The 18,981-nt window shown below is 35.7% G+C and overlaps 4 protein-coding genes across 5 annotated transcripts; 1 reads left to right on the top strand and 3 right to left on the bottom strand.

Moving 5' to 3' along the window:
- Positions 1-182: 182 nt before the first annotated feature.
- LOC100184093 lies at positions 183-2,887 on the bottom strand. Its single transcript, XM_002130683.5, has 9 exons — positions 2,804-2,887; positions 1,868-2,622; positions 1,678-1,797; positions 1,469-1,596; positions 1,239-1,402; positions 878-1,113; positions 644-805; positions 490-574; positions 183-403 (listed from the first exon to the last, which is right to left on the bottom strand). The coding sequence occupies exons 2-9, from the start codon at positions 2,558-2,560 to the stop codon at positions 339-341; spliced, it is 1,653 nt and encodes a 550-aa protein (XP_002130719.1). The 5' UTR covers positions 2,561-2,622; positions 2,804-2,887; the 3' UTR covers positions 183-338.
- Positions 2,888-3,858: 971 nt separating this feature from the next.
- Positions 3,859-7,212, bottom strand: LOC100179402 (protein lifeguard 4-like). Of its 2 annotated transcripts, XR_001975222.2 has the most exons (6): positions 7,087-7,212; positions 6,615-6,723; positions 6,292-6,444; positions 5,260-5,410; positions 4,693-5,033; positions 3,859-4,020 (listed from the first exon to the last, which is right to left on the bottom strand). XR_001975222.2 is itself a non-coding variant. In XM_002130801.4 (5 exons), the coding sequence occupies exons 1-5, from the start codon at positions 7,166-7,168 to the stop codon at positions 4,827-4,829; spliced, it is 702 nt and encodes a 233-aa protein (XP_002130837.1). In that variant the 5' UTR covers positions 7,169-7,212; the 3' UTR covers positions 4,501-4,826. The 2 variants fall into 2 exon arrangements, 1 of the variants encoding a protein (XP_002130837.1); XM_002130801.4 differs by lacking the exon at positions 3,859-4,020 and having other exon boundaries at positions 4,501-5,033.
- A 5-nt stretch (positions 7,213-7,217) lies between these two features.
- Positions 7,218-12,523, bottom strand: LOC100181714 (glycogen debranching enzyme-like). The gene has a single exon (XM_002130785.5). It carries the CDS (start codon positions 12,505-12,507, stop codon positions 7,969-7,971), a length of 4,539 nt encoding a protein of 1,512 aa, XP_002130821.1. The 5' UTR covers positions 12,508-12,523; the 3' UTR covers positions 7,218-7,968.
- A 1,578-nt stretch (positions 12,524-14,101) lies between these two features.
- LOC100185706 lies at positions 14,102-18,371 on the top strand. The gene is made up of 7 exons (XM_002124748.4): positions 14,102-14,597; positions 15,891-16,050; positions 16,262-16,390; positions 16,541-16,668; positions 17,119-17,254; positions 18,007-18,139; positions 18,207-18,371. The coding sequence occupies exons 1-7, from the start codon at positions 14,356-14,358 to the stop codon at positions 18,290-18,292; spliced, it is 1,014 nt and encodes a 337-aa protein (XP_002124784.1). The 5' UTR covers positions 14,102-14,355; the 3' UTR covers positions 18,293-18,371.
- Positions 18,372-18,981: the final 610 nt, after the last annotated feature.

Here is an 18,981-nt window from a genome sequence, read left to right as displayed (position 1 = left end):
AGTGGATACAAATGCTCAAAATAGTATCTCGTAGCAAATAAAAAATAAAAACTTTATACTCAACCGAAAATAGCACGAAGCCGAAGCTTTGTCGAGTAAAGAAGTCAAAAAAAGGTACGTTTTGCGAGGTGGCGAACTAAAAAAACACCGAGATTCATTTATATTTATAGAATTTGACGTATTTTTCCTATACTGTTTCCATACTTTACTGTGTATATTTTCAAATGTTACGATTGATGAAACGTTTATTTTTCGATGGCAGTAACATAATAAACAGAAATTTAAATACAATTCATATTTCAATATTACAAATTGGTATGCAAACAACAAATTTGAAATCATCGATTGAAAATGTTTTTCTGTCTGATGACATCGTGGAGATTGGAAACAAAGTTGGTTTGATCTATAAATAAAGAAAATTGATTAATTGTCACAAGAAATAAATATAAATTAAAATTTGTTACGTTTTAACTTTCAATCTATTTTTACCTTCAGCAGCAGTTGTTTCAGTTTCTTCATTCGTCACTCCTAGAGCTTGATAAATGATGTCTCCGATATCGATGCTTGGCACATTCTGAAAAATACCAACAATATAAGCAAACGAGTTATGCATGGTATTAATTTATTCAGATGTTCATTATACCTTATCTTGCATTGCGCGTAGAGTTTGAAACACCGACGATTCAATTTTTTGGTTGGATGAGGTAGGTTTAGTATTCGATGTTTGTTGCGAAGTCAATGTGTCCAAATTTGCTTTCAGTATCTTCAATTCTTTTCGTTGTTTGCCAAACTTGTTTTCCAGATTCTACAAAGTAAGCAAAAACATAAGTACTGCGCATAAACATACAAACAACTGCTTGTGACAAGGTCAACCTACCCCGATAATTTCTAAGGCTTTTGTGTGTTCTTCAAGAAGATTTTCAAACACTCTTTGCTGTATATGTGTCTCATCATTAAGTTGTTTTTCTGGGGATTCTGTTTTCAACTTTTCCAACCGAGGGAAAACTGGTGGATCTACATAATATGAAGGTCGACCCATCGGTTCGTCTGATGAGAGCAAACGAGTCGTCGCTGCTTTGATAGAAGTGGATACCGGAGAGTCAGCAAATATTTCTAAACACAAGAACATTGTGAGTTTCAGAAATATTGGGGAAATTTGTAAAAAATACTGCCAACTTTTAAAAATTATGAAATATTTTATTAGGGAAACAGTCAACTTTATTTCTCTATACACATACCTTTGGTGACAGCTTCGTCCAGGTCGGAATGCGAGGAAGTGCTGGATAATTCTGAACGATATTTACAATGCTGTGATTGGTCAAGGTCGCAATCACTCCCACTTTTAAAGCCGGTGTCACATGAAGCTGCTGAACTTAATGAACTGCTGTATCTTCGCTGGGGTCTAAGGTACAATTACATTTAATATCATAAAGTTATTTTTTGAAATTTGTATTTCCTATATACCAACCTTTCAACAGTCAATTGTCGTCGTAAGACAATTAACTCCATTTCAAGTGCTGGTACTTTTCGTGCAGCCTCTTCCGCTTCCTTTACTTTACCGAGACAAATTCGAACCAACTCACTTGCTTGTTTTAACTAAAGATTGAAATAAATTATTAATTCATATTTCCACAAGAGTGGTGGGCCTACTGTATAAAATAATATTTTCTTCCTTACCTGCATTGTTAAGTTGTTTCTTTGCTCATCTAACTTTTGTTGGTTGTTCTTCTCATTTTCACGCAGTTTTAATCTCAAGCTGGATACAAGACAATCAGTGGATTCTCTTCTTATTGAGGACTGAAAAAATGAATTTTAATTAGCAACTCTTAAAATAGTTATTTGGACAAACAAAGGAAAGCAAACTTACCGAGTTTTCATACGTCAGGCGTTGTTTCTTTGATTTGCCTATACGAGTACCTATTGCAGCAGATTTCAAATCACAGAGTTTCTTTCGAAGTGATTCGTTTTCCTCCCGGAGTGCTGTTACCTTCCTTTTCACTTTAACCAATTCCATTTCCGTGCGTCTTGGTGTCAACATCAATCTGGACTTTGCTTTGGAAACCCGCGTGTCTTTCGGTGGAGGCGTAACTGCCAATTGTTGTTTCTCAGTTTGTCGAATTGCTTGTTTCCTTGGTGGTGCTACTGGGCTAATAAAACGTGGGGAACCATGAGCAACTCTATAATTTGCGATGACAGGAGATGAACAAGTCATTGATCCAGATCTAGGACGAGGAGGAGTTGCGATGACGGTGCTTGATTTAGGAGGCGGCGTTGTTGCTAAGCGATGTCTCCATTTGTTTTCGATCGTCGCACCTTTTGTGCTTTTACTAAATTTGGTAACTTCTGAGCTGTTTCTCGGCGGTTTAGAATGAATGATTTCTTTTGTTTTAATTTCCTGCCCAGGTTTCCGTGGTGATCTGCTCAAGTTAAGGTATGGCGACGGACGAGCCGATTTCCCTAATTTGCTTGGCGGCATCTTGTTTTGCGATGTAGAGCTTAACCTGGTGGCGGGGCTGCCATATTGACTTGCTAATCTACTTGCACTCGATAAAAGAGGCATGACTTGTCTTCTTATACTTGGAAACTGAAAAAAGTTGATCTCTCGAGCCAGCTGTATTGAGACTGTAATTAAGTTCACTTTTAAATAGGTTAGCAAACACAAAGTTCTTTGCTGAAATTATACGTAATTTCTTTACTAAAGGAACAATAGGTGCTTGGTATAACGTCGCTTGACGAATGAATGAGTGATTGAGAATGGACTTGGTATATAAGGCCTTAGACGACCACCGGTTTATTTACTCACACCTTTTCGACGTCACTTCTTTGTTTCCGTCTTGGCGGCCGATACTACTGTTGCCTGGTACAATGACTCGAGCCTCCGCCGATAAGTTTGTCGACTGTGTGACGCCGTCCTGTGATTGAACTTATCGAGGCGGGATGTATGCTGCAATGGAACGACAAATGATGAATTGATAAAAGTGCATTGCTTGCAAGATGATGCTGCATAATATAGATAATAATGTTAACGCTGTTGATATGATTCGAAACTCTAAATCCTTTATAGTTCATGCCTTTGATCGTATAGTAGGGTGGGGAAGACGGGACACCTTTAGCACATAATATTCAAATATAGCGATCGTTTTAAACAATTACCAAACGTATAAGAGAACTGTAAGGATCTAGTTTTATATTTGTTTGACTTGATCTTTGTTTACTATACTAAATGCGACGAATGAGAAGGTGTTCCATATTCTCCCACGAACTATATATCTCGATCATTGATTTAAATAAAATTCGATAAATGCCTCAGAGTATTTCGACTTTTTCTTCCAGTGGTTGTTGTGTATTATCACTATATTGATTTTAATACTTGCATCCGCATAGGTGCTCTCCCATCACATAATATAGGAGGGTGGGGTGAGATGGGACATCTCTGGTAATAAACAAAGAATATTTACAAAACTATATAACCGTGCGACTCTAAAACAGCGATGTTATTTGTTCAGAAAACGATCAGAAAATTATATAAATTCGTTGCTATTACAGTATCCCATCTCGACTCACAATTCTGTACACAAATTTTTATTTAAGAGTATAATGATAAAATCTGAAGAACACATCGTTTTGACCAATTGCCTTGGCCACGCATTACAATATAAAACACTTCATAACTTGATTTTTAGTTGTAAAACACACTGTTCATTACACGTACTATTTGTAAAAGGAAACGTCAAGCAACTTAATAAGATTACAAGGTAAAACAACTGACGTAATAATTGGACGACCAATAATCCAACTGACTTGTTTAATCCAGATTACAAATGTTATACTGCGTTTCTAATTGCAGAAGCAGACGGATTGGGTTGATATATCTTTATTATTACTTTCCACAATAAAACCCTTTTTAAATTGCACACCACATGTTCTACATCGCAATAACCAATGAAATAGGAAAACGACACCACATTAATATTCTTATTGAGCTGCAGTACCTTGTTTTAACGATATTTAACATATTAAAGAGGCATACCAACGAAAACTGAAAATTTGTATATGGATAGATAAGCTCAAATATAACCTAAAGGTACCATCAAAGTTTGCCAAAACGATTTCTAAAAAAATCGCGTGAAAAAAAACGCTGCATGGAGTAAAAATAAATCGGCCGTTTTGACAATGCATGGGATTTCCCATAAAAAAAATTCACTCAACTTTGATCGTTTCTAGAATACTAAAAGAAAATTAAATTTGATTTCTGATTTTGTATAATGAATGCTTCTTCTTCAACACCATTAAAATAAATTGTATAAATAAAACAATATATAAATAAAAAAATAGTACAGTCTGTCGTAGTGAGACATAATGAACATTTTCTTATAAAAAAATGCTCAAATTTAACTATTAGGAAAAAATGCTGAGTCAGCATATTATGTAGCTATCAGAAATAAAATTTGAACTTTCTTTGGTATATTTGAAACTAGAAACGATCAAAGTTGGTGATTATTTTTCTAATGGAAAATTCCATGCATTGCGCCACGGCCATTTTATTTACCCCAGCGGACGAATTTGCGGTTTTGAAATATGTTTTTATTAAAAGCTGTTTTGTACTTTAAAACTTTGATGATAGCTTTAGATCACATTTGAACATATCTATCGATACACAAATTTTGATTTTTCGTTGGTATGCCCCTTTAAGTAAACGAACACAAAAAAGCAATTTATACAAAACACAAATCTTCTTACTTATATACATAATGCGTTATACGCTAACAAAAAGTGCCACCGTGACTGAGTATGTTACAAATAAAATGTGGAGTTTATCCATAGAATCACTTCCTCTGTAGTTTGCTGAGGATCCTTAATGTTTCAAGGAAAAGATTGATGACATCCAGGTAAAGACTGATGGATGCAATGAGATAATCCTCCGGAGATACTCTTCTCATGATCATGTGTGTGTCGAATATGATGAAGAGACAGAAGAGCAAAGCACCTGCGCTTGCACACATCAGTTCAAACTTATCACTGTGGAAGAACATCTGAAATATAATGAATATGAGTCAAATTCCACCACCACACTTTCCAATGATGTATGTCACTGTAATTTGTCCTTAGATCAAATATTTAGACAAAAACAAAAGTAAATGTGTGATTTAATGAATTATTTCCTTTTTTTACTAATTTTAACTACTATATGAAATGTTTTGATGCAAATCCTTGAATAAAACAAATGCTTCAGAATCAAAACATATTAAACTTCCAAACCCCAATTATCCCAGCTCCAATAAGAACCATCAATCCAGAGAACAGGCCGGCTCCCCAGGCACTGAAGTCATGTTTGCTCTGCATGGTGTATGATGTCAAACACATGAACACTGATAGCGTGAGAATAAAAGCTTGAAGAACAATCTCAACTCTGTGAACAGTTTAATTTAAAATATTACATAAATGACCCCATAAGTTCTAATAAAGAAATGTTAAATAATTACGTGTACTCTCAATAGTCTTTGCATTAGACCTGTCTTTACTTGTGACTTTGTTCCTCTAACCAATTTCCTTCCCACATTAGCCTGCAACATTACAGTAACAACAAACACACATTCTTGTCTTTGTTTGTGTTCCAATTGTAATACTTAGCTTAAACTGGCTTGTAAACTCAAGAGGGAGTTTAGTGAACGCAAAGAGTTGTAGAAAACTTTGTATGCATTAAAATTAAAACAATCTCTTATTTTATATATATAATACATAAAATAAAGAAAACAGCAATAATTATTCCGACTCAGTTTGTCTCGATACAATATCTGTGCCTGCTTGAATGAGCACAATGTTAAAATTCGGGCAGAAACTTTTAAAAAAACCAAAGACATCTCTTTTTTGAATCTCAACAGCTTAATTCTTTTTTTCTTTTTATAGCTGTAACTTTGTTCTGCTGACCACAATGTAACCTATTAGACAAAACCTATTTTTTAAAAAAAAGAGCTGATTCGCAGTCTTGGAATATCGTTTCCTTGCCGTCTTTATTACTTCTACACATAACTGAGGCTAACTTTTGACATCTTTTGACATCAGAAGTAGTGGCGTGTGTATCTTTATGATATTTTTCAGCGCAAAGAAAAATGGTTGTAGTATCGGTTGCTCTTTCCCGAACACTGGTTTAAACTCACTTAAACTGCTGTATCATAAATTAGTTTAGCAACTGAATCAGCAATCAAGGGAAATTATAACTTATTACATTCATTCATAACTTATTATTTTTCACAAATACTGTTAGATTTTTAAAACGGGATAAATTCTTACTTGTAGAAAGTAACGACTGTACCAATGGTGTATGACTCGATGAGTGTGAACGCAGCAAGCAGATACATGTTGATTGGATGTTCATGTTTCTTGACATGTAGTGCAATAAGAACCCCCAATGAAGCCACAAAACACAACATCAGCATGAACTGGCTGCAACAAATGTAAATGTCACTTTATTTGTTATTTGGTAATATTTTAAAATTTACCTTATACTTGTCTTAAAACATAATACTGTAACATTAACTGTTTAAATCATAACTATGCAAACATGGGGTTGATATTTTGACCAATTTATACAGTTATTTGCATGCCATTCTTACTTGTTTTGGCTGAATTCTTTCAGTGGTTTAATCATGATGAACGCAGCACAAACTACAGTGGTTGCAAGAAGCTGAGCAGTGAGGATCATGTAAACTTTTCGTATGAAACCTAAAAAAATAGCTTGATAAAGTTTTGTGACAAAATTTCCGCCTTGCGTAATGACATAAGAATAAATGCAACATAGTTTTGGGTTGATTATTTGATCTTTAAACTGCTGTTTCGGTGTTAGATGTATTATATATAAAAAATCTTGGCGATATAAATACACCTAAACAAATAATTTAACTTTCTTACAGAAATTGTGATTAATGTTTTGCAAAATCTCTGCATAGCCATACCACACAGCATAACAATTGAATCTAATAATAAATATGATGATTGGTAAGCTTACCACAAGTGGCAGATGTTTCTACAGATATACTTAATATATAATCAGACACATCAGTGGCAGATTAACTACTCAGTACCCACCCATGCGAACACCAACTGACGCTTGTTTGACATTTGTTCCATAAGCAAAGTCATCTTCCAAAGAGTCAACTTGGGCACTCATACTTTTATTCTTTATATCAGTTATATATCCAAAAAACAATATATTTCTCTGTATTAATAAAAACACATTTTGAATTTAAAAATCTAGGTTACTATATTATGGCTTAGGTGATATATACTTTTTCTTGGTTATCTTGGTTTGCAACACAACAGTTTAAACAATGACAAGTATAAAATACGCAATTGATAAATCAACTGGGCTGTAGCATTTGCACTCACTTTTAAACATACAAAAACACACACTGGGATAATACAGAAGGATCTTAAATATAACAAAATAAATATAAGCGAGCCATGCAACCTTTTAATTGTAGTACTATGAGTGTAATTGACACATGTTTTCGAATATATAGTTAATACACCATACACATCTGGATACACAAAGTGAATTAAAACACAAGTATAATTACTCTTCGATACAATACACCAAACACCAACACGCTATTTGAGACTACAGATATACCAAAAAAAGTGCAGCTTGATTATGATAATGGCAGAAAATATGCAGCAGTTTTAAGCCTTACACATATCGGTTTGATAGAAAAATATTTCTGTAAAGAATTAAACACAAGTGAAAAAATGTAATAATAATGTAAAGAAGCCAAATTATACTTGCTTAGATATGAATAAGACAGAAAAGGTATAATTACTGCAATTAAAAAAGCTAACACAGTGCGTAGTTGCATTTGTTCGAAGTATATTTCATAAAAAGTTAAAAACAAAAGGCATTTAATTTTATTAAAAAGCGCACGTTTACAAATTAGTCAATCTATAGTTGAGACATTTAAATCTCAATCCAACTTAAAGATCCTTCATGTCATAAAGCAAATCAAGTAATGTGGCGTGCGACCAAGCTTGTATGGGGCATGAGTCGTGACAGTGACTACCATTGCTGTTTGTTAACTCTGGTAATCCACACCATTGTGAGTTCTCCAAGTGTAGCTGATGGTTTACAGTGTAGCTACGAATAAATCGAATTGTTTCTTCGAGCTTTTTAGATCCAAGTTTCTTTGCAAAGTAGAGTTTTGCACGTAGGAAATAACCAACAGGCCACAACCATTCTGGACCTTGATGGTAATTGAAACCTTTAGCAATCGATTTATCATCTGAGTCATTTGAGTTATCATAGTCTCCTCTGTACTGCATGTCATCCGGATCTAATGTTTTCACTCCAAGTGGTCCAAGCAGTTTGTCTTGTATTATTTGCAAAGCCTTCCAAGCATGTTCAGCATCAAACAGTTCGGGAGCATACACCATTGCAATTGGAAAATTCGGTCGAAGCTGATAGTCACACCAAGAGTAAGAGGCACCATGTGTGTCTTTATAGATGTATCGTTTATGAACTAGGTGCGAAGTGTCCTCATCTCCAACATAAAAATACTTTTCAAAGTTTTTAGCAATCTGTTCATTCCACTTTGCCCAAGTAAGTTTATTAACACTTCCATCACACGTTTTGATGAAGACACCATCATACGCATACTTCCCTGAGTTATGTGCTGCCTCCAACCATCTAACTGTTGATTTACATAATCCAACCAATTCAACAGCAGATCCATCTCTTGGAGTAGCTGGAACTCCTCTTGTTCCAGCCTTCTCACTTTCCCCCATCTTATCACACCATGTTCCACAGTTGAACTTGCTTCCTCCAAAAACAAAACCAGTGGTTTTGTCTACACCAACTTCAACAAGAAAACCTTCATCTGACATGTTGCTGTCTATTCCACTGCCAGCATTTCGTTCACGGAATGATATTCCATCCACATGGCGCTGCATAGCTTCCTGAATAATGTCACTAAGCGGCTGAGACTTTGCCCCAACCGGTGTAGGTTCGCTGTCATGCTCAGGGAAAATTCTTGCAACTGGCATGCCAAGAAGTTCAAAACCTTTTGCTTCACAGTAATCTTGTATGCACTGCAACCAAAACCACACAGCATCGCGGCAGTTATAACGGGAAATTTTCCCTTCACCGAGAAGATTTGGAATGAGGCCATGTCTCAAGCAACCAGCAAAGCTTAAAATAATGTTTCTGGCATCATCGTACTGACCAGTAACAAGTTGAAGGCCATGCATTGCAATGAATGTATCTCGACCCCAGCATCTCATTACACCTGAGCTGAAGTGTGGAAGTCCGGCAGAAATTGAGGAACAATCCTGAACATCTTTATCCACCGATGTGGAGCAAACTCCTGGAACATCAGGGTGAACTCTTGGAAGGGCAGCTCCCTTAACTACACCACACAGAGCAACTGTACCGAGTGACAAAGATTTAACAAAGCTGCTTCCTTCTGCAACAAAACTGGACATATTTTTCCAACAAGCATGCAATAGCTTTTGGTACGTCAATGAAATGATGAGTTCAAAATACATCGGTATCAAATACCGTGGCAGCTTTTGCAATATTGAAAACCAATCTGCATACAAGTTTCCCACATCTTTTGTATCAGGATGTTTTAGAAGGCGCGATGAAATGTAATCCATCAACCAGTTCCCTTCTCTTAAGTTAGAACAGATGGGATGACCAAGGTCATTAGAAAAGCTGATTTTTTTTAAGGGGATAGCAATACCTGCAATTCCACAGTAACAAAGCTTTTGCCAACTTGGGATTTGGTAAGCAGAGATGCCAAACCCGTCAGACATTTCTTCTTCGTTGCATCGAAACAAAACTCGGTTCAAAGTTCTTAAATTCAATTTTGAAACTAATTTATCAAAATGGGTGTTGCTGTTGTGGAGAGAAGCAATGGTTTCACGGATATCAGAAATTGATTTGTTTACTGTTTCTGTAACTTTGACCCTAAGAACCACAATGCTTCCTGGTGGGAAATGAGTGAAGTGAACAGTCTGTGATGACTTGTCTTCAGATTCAAGTATTTTACAGCAAGTACTATTAGATGCTGCAATGTCAGTATCTACCACAAGATTGTAATTATCAATTCCATTAATAAATTGCTTATCTTTAGTAAATCCTTTTAAATAGTCCTGGGTGGACTGCTCAGTTTCACTTGGTTTTGCTTCTAGAGGAATTCCCATAATAGATCCTTCAACCAACATTGGAGGGACTGGTTTCATCTTAGAATCGGAGAACGATGTGTTGCCAACCAATATGTAACTGTAATGAGTTTGAGGGTTATGTCGAGTCACAGCAACCACATCTTGCGTACGCTGATCAACAAAGATCTGAGTGAAGCCGTTCATTGCCATGGTTTGATGCAAAACATTAAGCAAGTGTTTTCCCTGTATCATGCCAGATTTTATTCCCACAAACTCGCTGCCACTATTTAAAGCACTATTCCACTTTCTATACTTGCGTTTTTCATTGACAACATTAATGTGATGCGGTGTCATCTCATCATGCCCTCTGTTGCTTCCAATGGCACAACATGACATGCTTACCAAAGCAGAGAAGGGAAGAACATCACGAATACTTCGTTTTACAATGACACTTTCATTGTCATGAGTAATGTCATAGAATAATGCATGAGCTCTGGAAGGTTGTAGTATCTGTGTTGCAGGTTGAATAAAGGAGGAAATAGCTTCTCCTCCATAAGTATACACAAGTCGTCCAAGTTCATGTGCATCCCAAGCATTTAAAGCTTCACGAATCAGAGAAGTTAAACCTAACCGATTGACGAAAATGTTGTCAACCTCTTCAGAACCTGTAAACAACTCAGCAAACACATAAACGTCTGGACGAATTTTCCGAGCTGCATCTAACATGTACTCAGCTACATGGATGGGCGTGGAGTGACAATTGTCAATTCGAATGCCATGAAAAATGCGAGCTGTCATTTCTGTGTATTGCTTCATCCTTTCCCACAAAGGAGGGCAATCAGATGGGGAGGATCCATATCTGAGTTTAACAATGTCGCCCCAACAAACAAGTTCACGCCTGAAATATACTTTTCCAGGGTATTCTGCAAAATTTTCCAAAGCATTTGCTCCCATCACCCATCCATTGTGAGCCATGATAAACTTAGAGTTCTTTGTGTCGCCGAACACAAATTGTTCTTCTTCATCCACAGTTGAGTCTTCAAACTGATGGTGAAAATACATTGTGGTTAAAGGATGTTGCTTATTAAGAAGAACCACTTTCGGACCATCAGCAGCTAGACGTTCATACCTTACACCAGCAATAATGTTGTTCACAGCACTGAAGAGGTCAGACATCACGGTTTCTTTTTTAACACGATTCAGCCATTCCAACGTGCTTACAAAGGAACTAACAGCTCGATCTAGATCACAATCACTTCCAGCATAAAACTGCTCCACTGCAGCTTGGATATCCACTGAACACTGTAGTCGATTAAAGTTGGGATCTTGGATAATTTTTATTTTGACATCCTTAGTTACATTGCCATTCTGTTTAAATGATTTTACAGCTTGTGTAAAATGTTCAACCTGTTTTGGCACATCTACCTGGTAAAACTCCCACAATTTCAAGCCAGGTAATACATTTTTTAGTAGAATAACTTTTAAACTTTCCAAATCCTTTTCTGTTTCAATAATACTAAGTGGAAAATATGAAGCATATTTTTTCCCTTTTTCAATATCAAGTGTTAAATGAAAAATTGCACGATCAAGTATATACGCTGGTCGTAAATATGGAGAATTGTGTAAGTTATAGGCAGATTCTGGATAAGTTTTTAACCATGAGCTATGCTTATCGGTGTGGTTCCATACAACATCAGTCACACTTAACATTTCCCAATCTCGACGAATTTCTTCAACTAAGTTTTCGACATCATTGAATGTTACAGGTACCGATGAATAGAAACTTGGATTAACAGCCATTTGATCGGATACTGAATAAGACGAATTAGAACATCCAAGTTTTTGAATTGGGGTGAAGTGTAAGACATTGTATCCACTCTCTTTGGCAACTAAGAGCCTGTCCTTCCAATCACAGAATTGTCCTAGAGATTTAGGCAGCAGAGTTTGCATGCAAACAGCATCCAGGGGTAAAACATGGTTGTCCATCCCTATACACAGTGTTGGATCCACAATAAAATAACCACTTCCAGCTTTTTTGTCATTGTATGTAAAGTAATACTGAAAGGCACCAGAATGAGAAAGCTTGACAGGAGCATAAGCATCAAGTGAATTAATCCCCGATTTTGTTAGAAGTTCCCAAGATAAGGGATAATAGACTGTGCGCTTAAATGGTTGTTCTGATGGAGGAATATTTGTGTAAACTGTAACCTTTTGAGAAGCCAAATCTGGTCCCAACATAAAACGAATGGTCCAACCCTTTTGAAGCCGATATAATGTGTTTTCACAGTGTTTTCCATCTACTAGTTTTAAAATTCTTATTTGATCAACAGAATTGTTGCTAGTTGAGGCCATGCTGCTGTTTTCTAACAAAAATACAATTTTTTTATTTGTTTATTTATACTTACAAAATTCAGGGCTACGCATTTACAATCACGAAATTCGGGACGAAAAAAAACTGGCAACACTGATACTGAAATTAGACTTTTCAGGGCGGTCAGGGTTTCAGTCGTGCCCAGAGTTAAGTGGTTACCGGTGTCGCAGAAATCTGGTTCCCACAGGCTACTTAAAACTTATTTTATGAGGAATCTAGAACTTTGTTTCCGCCTAAAAATAACAGTTGTTAGATGTGACATACTTTGTAAGTTTATGTTTAAGGATTTATCTCTTTAATAGAAATTTATGCTGTATTTTAACTTAAATAATACATTATGACGTATAACCAGTTACCAGTGCCTTACCACTACTACCGTCAACACGTCATCAACAACAACGACAAAACCTACATTTTCACCATAAATAGAATAAACTATATAAAAAATGAATATATGATTCGATCGAAACCAGTTTTAAAGATTTCTAGTAAAAATGTACCAATACTGATGTCTACGCATGGCATGCGCAGCGGTAGCCAATGGGAACCAGATTTCCGCGACACCGGGTTGATAGCTGGGCCTTGGCGGTTAGTAGTAATATGAATTAGTTGGTGGGGGTAACCAGATAACGTAGGGAAAGGATTCTACACCAGAACCCTAATGCTAATATATTTTTTGAATATTAAGTAAATAACAGTAACACAAAAATATCTGACGGCATAACTTAATCATTGACTGTTCGACAAACACCAACATTGTCAATAGGTAAACCAGGCATATACATAACCTAACTCCTAATATCTCTGCAAAAAGCGAAATCCGTTTAGCGAAACACGTACGTTAGAGGCGTTAAAGTTCTTAACAGTTATTGGACACGTCAGTGATATTAGGCACTCTTTTTGCCAAACAGTTCTACTTTTGTTACTATTTGTTTTAATATTTGCTAATTAAAATTCTAATTGTTGTCCAAATTATCAGCCATACACAAAAAAAAAATGAAAAAATCCCTAAAAAATAATCACCCACAAAGTAACATACAGCATGGTAACTCGTAAGCTGGCACGAGGTGTATGAACACCCGTGTTATAACGACTGTCGTTTTCCGGCCACGCGAGGATAAAGTAAGTTACATACATTACATTACATTATTGGATGAAACCATGAATTTGTACCATCATGCTTATATTATTACCATCGCCTTTTCTTCAAGTTCCTGTGTAAAGGAATTTCGAACATATTTCCCATACATTACCATTTTCTTCTGTCTATCATTAATTAGAAACACGCAAAATTAAATTTAAAAAAACTCCACTTGCTCCGCGTTCCAACTCATCCCACCCTACTATAAGTTTTAAGAACTAAGAAGTGCGTAAATAAATGTGAAAAAACAAAAACACCATCTGCTTGTCAAAAAAGGAAAAGGAAAGATGGAAATCAGTCGAATATACAATTACTTTGGAGCTACAAGTGGCGGGCACGCAAACTTTTATAGTGATCGTTGGCATACGTGATCAACAGCTCTTGCCAGGATCAGTAAATTTCGAGGAACCCATGGATGTGTGGCGTTCTATTACCGTGGTTAGAGGTGTCTTACTGAGTAATTAAGAAGCAATTCTCTGCTTCGGAAACCGCTCAAATTATTAAAAGCCGTATTTGTGCACCAGCAGATGAATACGATAATCTTCAACTATAGTTGTTGCGATATTCGAATAGAACGGCTTATGTGAACCGTCGCTTGGAAGTTTTTGCAGTTTTTGTTAACAGAGCACTTCTTATTACGTATATTTACAACGCTGTTGTAAATTTATTTATTTTTTAATTAGACATAATGGCCACAGCTCGAGAATTCGAAGGTGTACTGAAACAGGCAGATTCCTTAGGCGTCAGTGACGAGCAACTGAATCGACTGAAATCAATAAGAAAAATACGAAATGAAGGAAAGAAGTGGCGGCAACAAAACGTAGATTTTATTATCGCTGGATCAGTGCTGTTAATCGCATTCGCCTTGCCGGTGATGTCTTATTATCTAATACAGTTTAAAACTCGACTTGGTTCAATGCTATTACAAAGGTAAGACACTGTACCCGAACTACTTTATAAAACTATTGTTTGATGTGTTTTCTAAATGACCTGCTCTAACTTTTTCATAGTTGTTAGGCTTGTCATTTTTTTAAATGCAAATTCGGGACGCATCTTGAAAACTGAAAGTGAAATTAATGAAGGACTCATAGAAAAGGATTAAATACAATTTAATATTTAATGCAGGCAAAACTGGTTAACCGGGCGGGACAGGACCTTAAAATCGGAACTGTCACGGCTAAACCGGGGCGTATGGCAAGCCTACCTGTCATATTTTAATAGCCTGTTGTACAAGTTGTAGAAACAAAATACTTAGTGGGTAATTTACGTCTGTTATAAAGGTATGTACATCTAATGGCCAATAAAATTTAGTAGGTTGGGGTAAGATGGAACAAATAAACACATATTGCTCAATACAGCAAATATCAAAATTTAAAAAAAAGTTTTTTGGGTGATACAATGAATCTGTACCTGGCATAGCCTACTTTTAACCATAAGCAACAACACCTGTGAGAAATATATTAAAACACAATCATGTTATTTGGCGGTTCGAACAACGGGTGTATTTTAGTGATTCAAAAACAGACGGGGAAAATGGGACACTTAAAAATTGTGTTAGTTATGAACAAAAAATAAATTTGTCATTGGAAATACACTTAAAAACCACAAAATTTCGGCAGTTATGATATGTTCTATTTCAGCCATTAAACATGTTGTATTCATTTAACACTGAACTACTTGGCAACAGTTAACTTAATACTTAACAACAGTAACCGCTTTTTCACTTTGTTGAACCGTGAAATTATTGTCGTATAATACCGTAACATTCTTTTTCGCCTATCATCTAATCTAATGGGTGACCGTAAAAAGAAATGTTTAATGTCATTTTACCCCACCCACAGCCTACTAGAGATATCTCTAGGCCGTGTCCCATTCTACGTTATAAAAGAACTTACATTCTAGGGTAGAAATATTACATACAAAACATACCTTACTTTCAAAATACAAATTTAAATCGGTATTTTTGTGCTGATGTTATATACCTAATTCATGCCATATTGACCTCTGGCCATTTTCTTCATGATCATATCTTAGTTTTAACAAATCTAAAACTAATCGCATGATTCAAAATTAAACTGTACGAAACATTTCAGCCTATTTTTGTTAAACCACAATACTGGCTTGAAGATTCAAACTCGCAATAAATATCCCATTTTACTCCGAGTCCCATCTTACCCCATTCTACTATTCATACTTTATTAGTTTTTGTTAACACGCATTTAGATTTTTCGCCACAAGCAAACAATACTACAAGACCGAAAACGTAACCAAACATAATTGCATTGTTCAATCTCTGGAACTGCTCGAAAGCATTAGGCGTCCGGTTGACTGTAGCAGATGTGCAGGTGTCACTGATGTAAAATACACTACAAATTTATCTCAGGTAAGTCTGAAAACAAATCCGATTGTGTGTAGATAAAGAAAATCAGTTGAAGCATCTGAATTATTTTTTTAGTCATTTCAACTTAACCCAAATGTATTAACCACGGGGTAACAAAATCTTATATCAATATAAAACATATAGGGATAATCTACTATGATTTTTAAAGAAACAATATATAAGAGATATAATGATATGTTAACCTTTTTTGAAGGAAGAATTTCTTGAGAAATATGCTTTTACAATGCAGCCCCTAGTGGTTAAAGATGGTCAAGTTAATTGGACAGCTCGTGAAACTATTAACTTCGAATATTTGAAAACCATTTATACTCCGGGCTCCAAGGTATGTAGTATGATGAGGTAATATGGGAGTGTTTTCATTCTCTTTTCTTGTCTCATTCCTTTAGTAAACAAAGAATATTTACAGAATTCACCTTTCTCTATTAAGTTATTATTAATTCGAATACATTTATACGAGTAACTTAACGTTAAGGCACGAGACATGGTCAATTCTCGATGTCAGTTTTTTCCATACAACACCGATATAGACAGTATGGATGAATTTTTCAACATGTCAAAGAGTAGACTTGAGGGAAAAGAAGATCACTGGTATGTCGGATGGTAAGTTGATCACACAATTGTGTTACTTTTATATAGCCTATAAAAGCAGAACAATGACTAAAATCTTGGCTGAATGTTTTATAAGTGGTTTACACACAAAAAGCGTGGAGTTATAAAACTTGCCACAATGGATACATATTTTTGACTGTTACAGAAATCGGTGAGAAACAGCTCGGATTCGTTCACAAATATTCTGAAGTCGTCCAAATTGTATATCATGTTTGCTAGGCGTGAGGGAAACGCTTTCTAATCATTAGGTTATAAATGACATTCGTTCGAATATTAATACTCTCAATAGGAAGCGCTTAATGAGCTTAGTTTTTTTTTGATGACGGTTGTTTTGCTGTTACATCTTAAAATCTTACAGTTGTCAAACCAGCAGAAGATAAGATGTAACATGTCTTTAAATTATTTTCATCCTAATAATAGGCTACATATTTTTTTCAATAGGAGCAATTGTGGTGGGCTGTCTGCAAACGTGCTTAAAAGTCATTACAAGTTACCATACTTTCTTCCGATGGAATTAGATCACAGTAGAACTGATTGGATTTTTATGGGACTACCTGGTTATGGAGCGCCAATGCATGTATGTTGCTTCCATTAGCTCACTGGTTAGACAGTATAAGCATAATATACTGAAGTGACTATGGTTAGATAGGAGAATACCTTAGTTTCATCACTGCTTCTATACCATGGTTGGCGTTTGTCTCCAAGACAGTAAACGGTAGTTTCTACAACCTATAATGGTGGCCATAATAGGCTGTTAAATTGACAATGATACATAAAATGGAAATCAGCAATAAATACTAAGTTGCTTTCGTGGTAACTCATTATAACCTGCTTATGGTGTATAGCCTACATGACGCAAAAAAACGTATAAAAATTTTACTCCACGTGCAGTTGAAAACTTTACTAATAAACGTCCTGTTCAGTAATTACTTCCAAGTTTTATTAAAACACCTTTGAGCCTTCACTTATTCTGCCGTTAATTGTTGCCATACCCACCGCAACGTAATATAGAGAAAACAGATTTTCTGTTAAAAACGTATATTCATATCATACTGACGTTTGTTTGCCATACTCACAATTAAGTGTACGGTTGGACGTACGTCAGACGGAATGTCGATACAAAAATACTGCCTGTTCATTCTATTTTCTCTTCTAATTTCTAATTTGGTAGTAAGCAAAAACATTCAAAGAATTATGAAACTGTATGTTCACAACTCCCATGAACTATTGTTAATTGTTTAAAACACGATCAGGATATTTGGATATTATGTGCTAAAGGTGTCCCATCTTCCCCCACCCTACTCTATACTTGGTTTATTTATCTTACAGGTTGACTATGTGACCTCGTCTTCGTGGCAAGCCCAACTAACTGGCTACAAGAAGTGGACACTTGAAACTCCCCCGGAATGTTACGGAATTTGCCAAAGTCAGATTGTATTCACAGTCGGTCCAGGAGACATAAGTAAAATAGTTTTGTATTGTTGTACTATAGCATGCTATACCACAATGTTTAACATGAACATTTTCAGTGGTTTTCGACGGCACAAGCTGGTTTCACAAAACCGATATTGTGGGAGATGACATGAGCGTCGTCATCGGATCTGAATATTATTAATATATTTGCTGGTACAGTGTATGACTGTACGCGTATCGCAGTGTGTAAAATAAGAAAACAAGGATGTAAATTTGTTATGCTGAAAGAATGAATGCAACGTTTATTGTTGTATTGTTGCTTGAAATGTTGTATTTAGTGTAGGCCAAGCTGCGTTCAGAACAGACAAATACTTAAACGACATAGCAATAAAAAAAATTATGTATTGATAAAAATGCTTAAATGTAATCTAAACGAACCAAAGTTTCAAAAGAAATCGCATAAAAAACGCTGTGGTATAAAAATGTTGGCAGTGCGACAATGCATGGGATGTCCCATAGGAAAAAAAGCTTAACTAATTTGACCATTTCTGGTATATATCTTATAACTACCAAAACAATGTGGTAGTCTATAATGAATGCTTATTTTTTGTAAATATATACAAATAATACAAAATATAGACCTTTCATAATTTAATTAATTGATTGAACCATAGGTATAATGGGTTCAAGGCTAGTCGCTGCTACCATTTCGGGCGTTTATTGTATCCTTGAGCAATACACTTAACGGCAACTACCTCAACCTTATAGTAGTCACTTATAATGGGTTTTCTACTCGTCTTATAAACGACTGTGGTTTCCCGACAACGCGCGGATAAAGCAAGTTTAATCTAAAGTCTTATATAATATAGTGGGATGGGGCAAGTTGGGACA

This window comes from Ciona intestinalis, unplaced genomic scaffold (assembly GCF_000224145.3).
Source record: "Ciona intestinalis unplaced genomic scaffold, KH HT000146.2, whole genome shotgun sequence".
Taxonomy (NCBI): domain Eukaryota; kingdom Metazoa; phylum Chordata; class Ascidiacea; order Phlebobranchia; family Cionidae; genus Ciona; species Ciona intestinalis.
The sequence above is the reverse complement of the archived record's forward strand: the minus strand, read 5'-3'. Positions and strand labels throughout refer to the sequence as shown.

What these genes read in the sequence shown, in the direction of transcription:
- LOC100181714 (XM_002130785.5), bottom strand. Translation starts at nt 12,507, where the DNA reads ATGGCCTCAACTAGCAACAATTCTGTTGATCAAATAAGAATTTTAAAA.
- LOC100179402 (XM_002130801.4), bottom strand. Translation starts at nt 7,168, where the DNA reads ATGAGTGCCCAAGTTGACTCTTTGGAAGATGACTTTGCTTATGGAACA. An exon ending in AAAGAATTCAGCCAAAACAA is followed by an intron (nt 6,445 to 6,614) that starts GTAAGAATGGCA and finishes CATTTGTTGCAG; the next exon opens with CCAGTTCATGCTGATGTTGT. An exon ending in ACAGTCGTTACTTTCTACAA is followed by an intron (nt 5,411 to 6,291) that starts GTAAGAATTTAT and finishes AACTGTTCACAG; the next exon opens with AGTTGAGATTGTTCTTCAAG.
- LOC100185706 (XM_002124748.4), top strand. Translation starts at nt 14,356, where the DNA reads ATGGCCACAGCTCGAGAATTCGAAGGTGTACTGAAACAGGCAGATTCC. An exon ending in TTTATACTCCGGGCTCCAAG is followed by an intron (nt 16,391 to 16,540) that starts GTATGTAGTATG and finishes CTTAACGTTAAG; the next exon opens with GCACGAGACATGGTCAATTC. An exon ending in GTTATGGAGCGCCAATGCAT is followed by an intron (nt 17,255 to 18,006) that starts GTATGTTGCTTC and finishes TTTATCTTACAG; the next exon opens with GTTGACTATGTGACCTCGTC.
- LOC100184093 (XM_002130683.5), bottom strand. Translation starts at nt 2,560, where the DNA reads ATGCCTCTTTTATCGAGTGCAAGTAGATTAGCAAGTCAATATGGCAGC. An exon ending in AAGCCTTAGAAATTATCGGG is followed by an intron (nt 806 to 877) that starts GTAGGTTGACCT and finishes CTTACTTTGTAG; the next exon opens with AATCTGGAAAACAAGTTTGG. An exon ending in TACGCGCAATGCAAGATAAG is followed by an intron (nt 575 to 643) that starts GTATAATGAACA and finishes GGTATTTTTCAG; the next exon opens with AATGTGCCAAGCATCGATAT.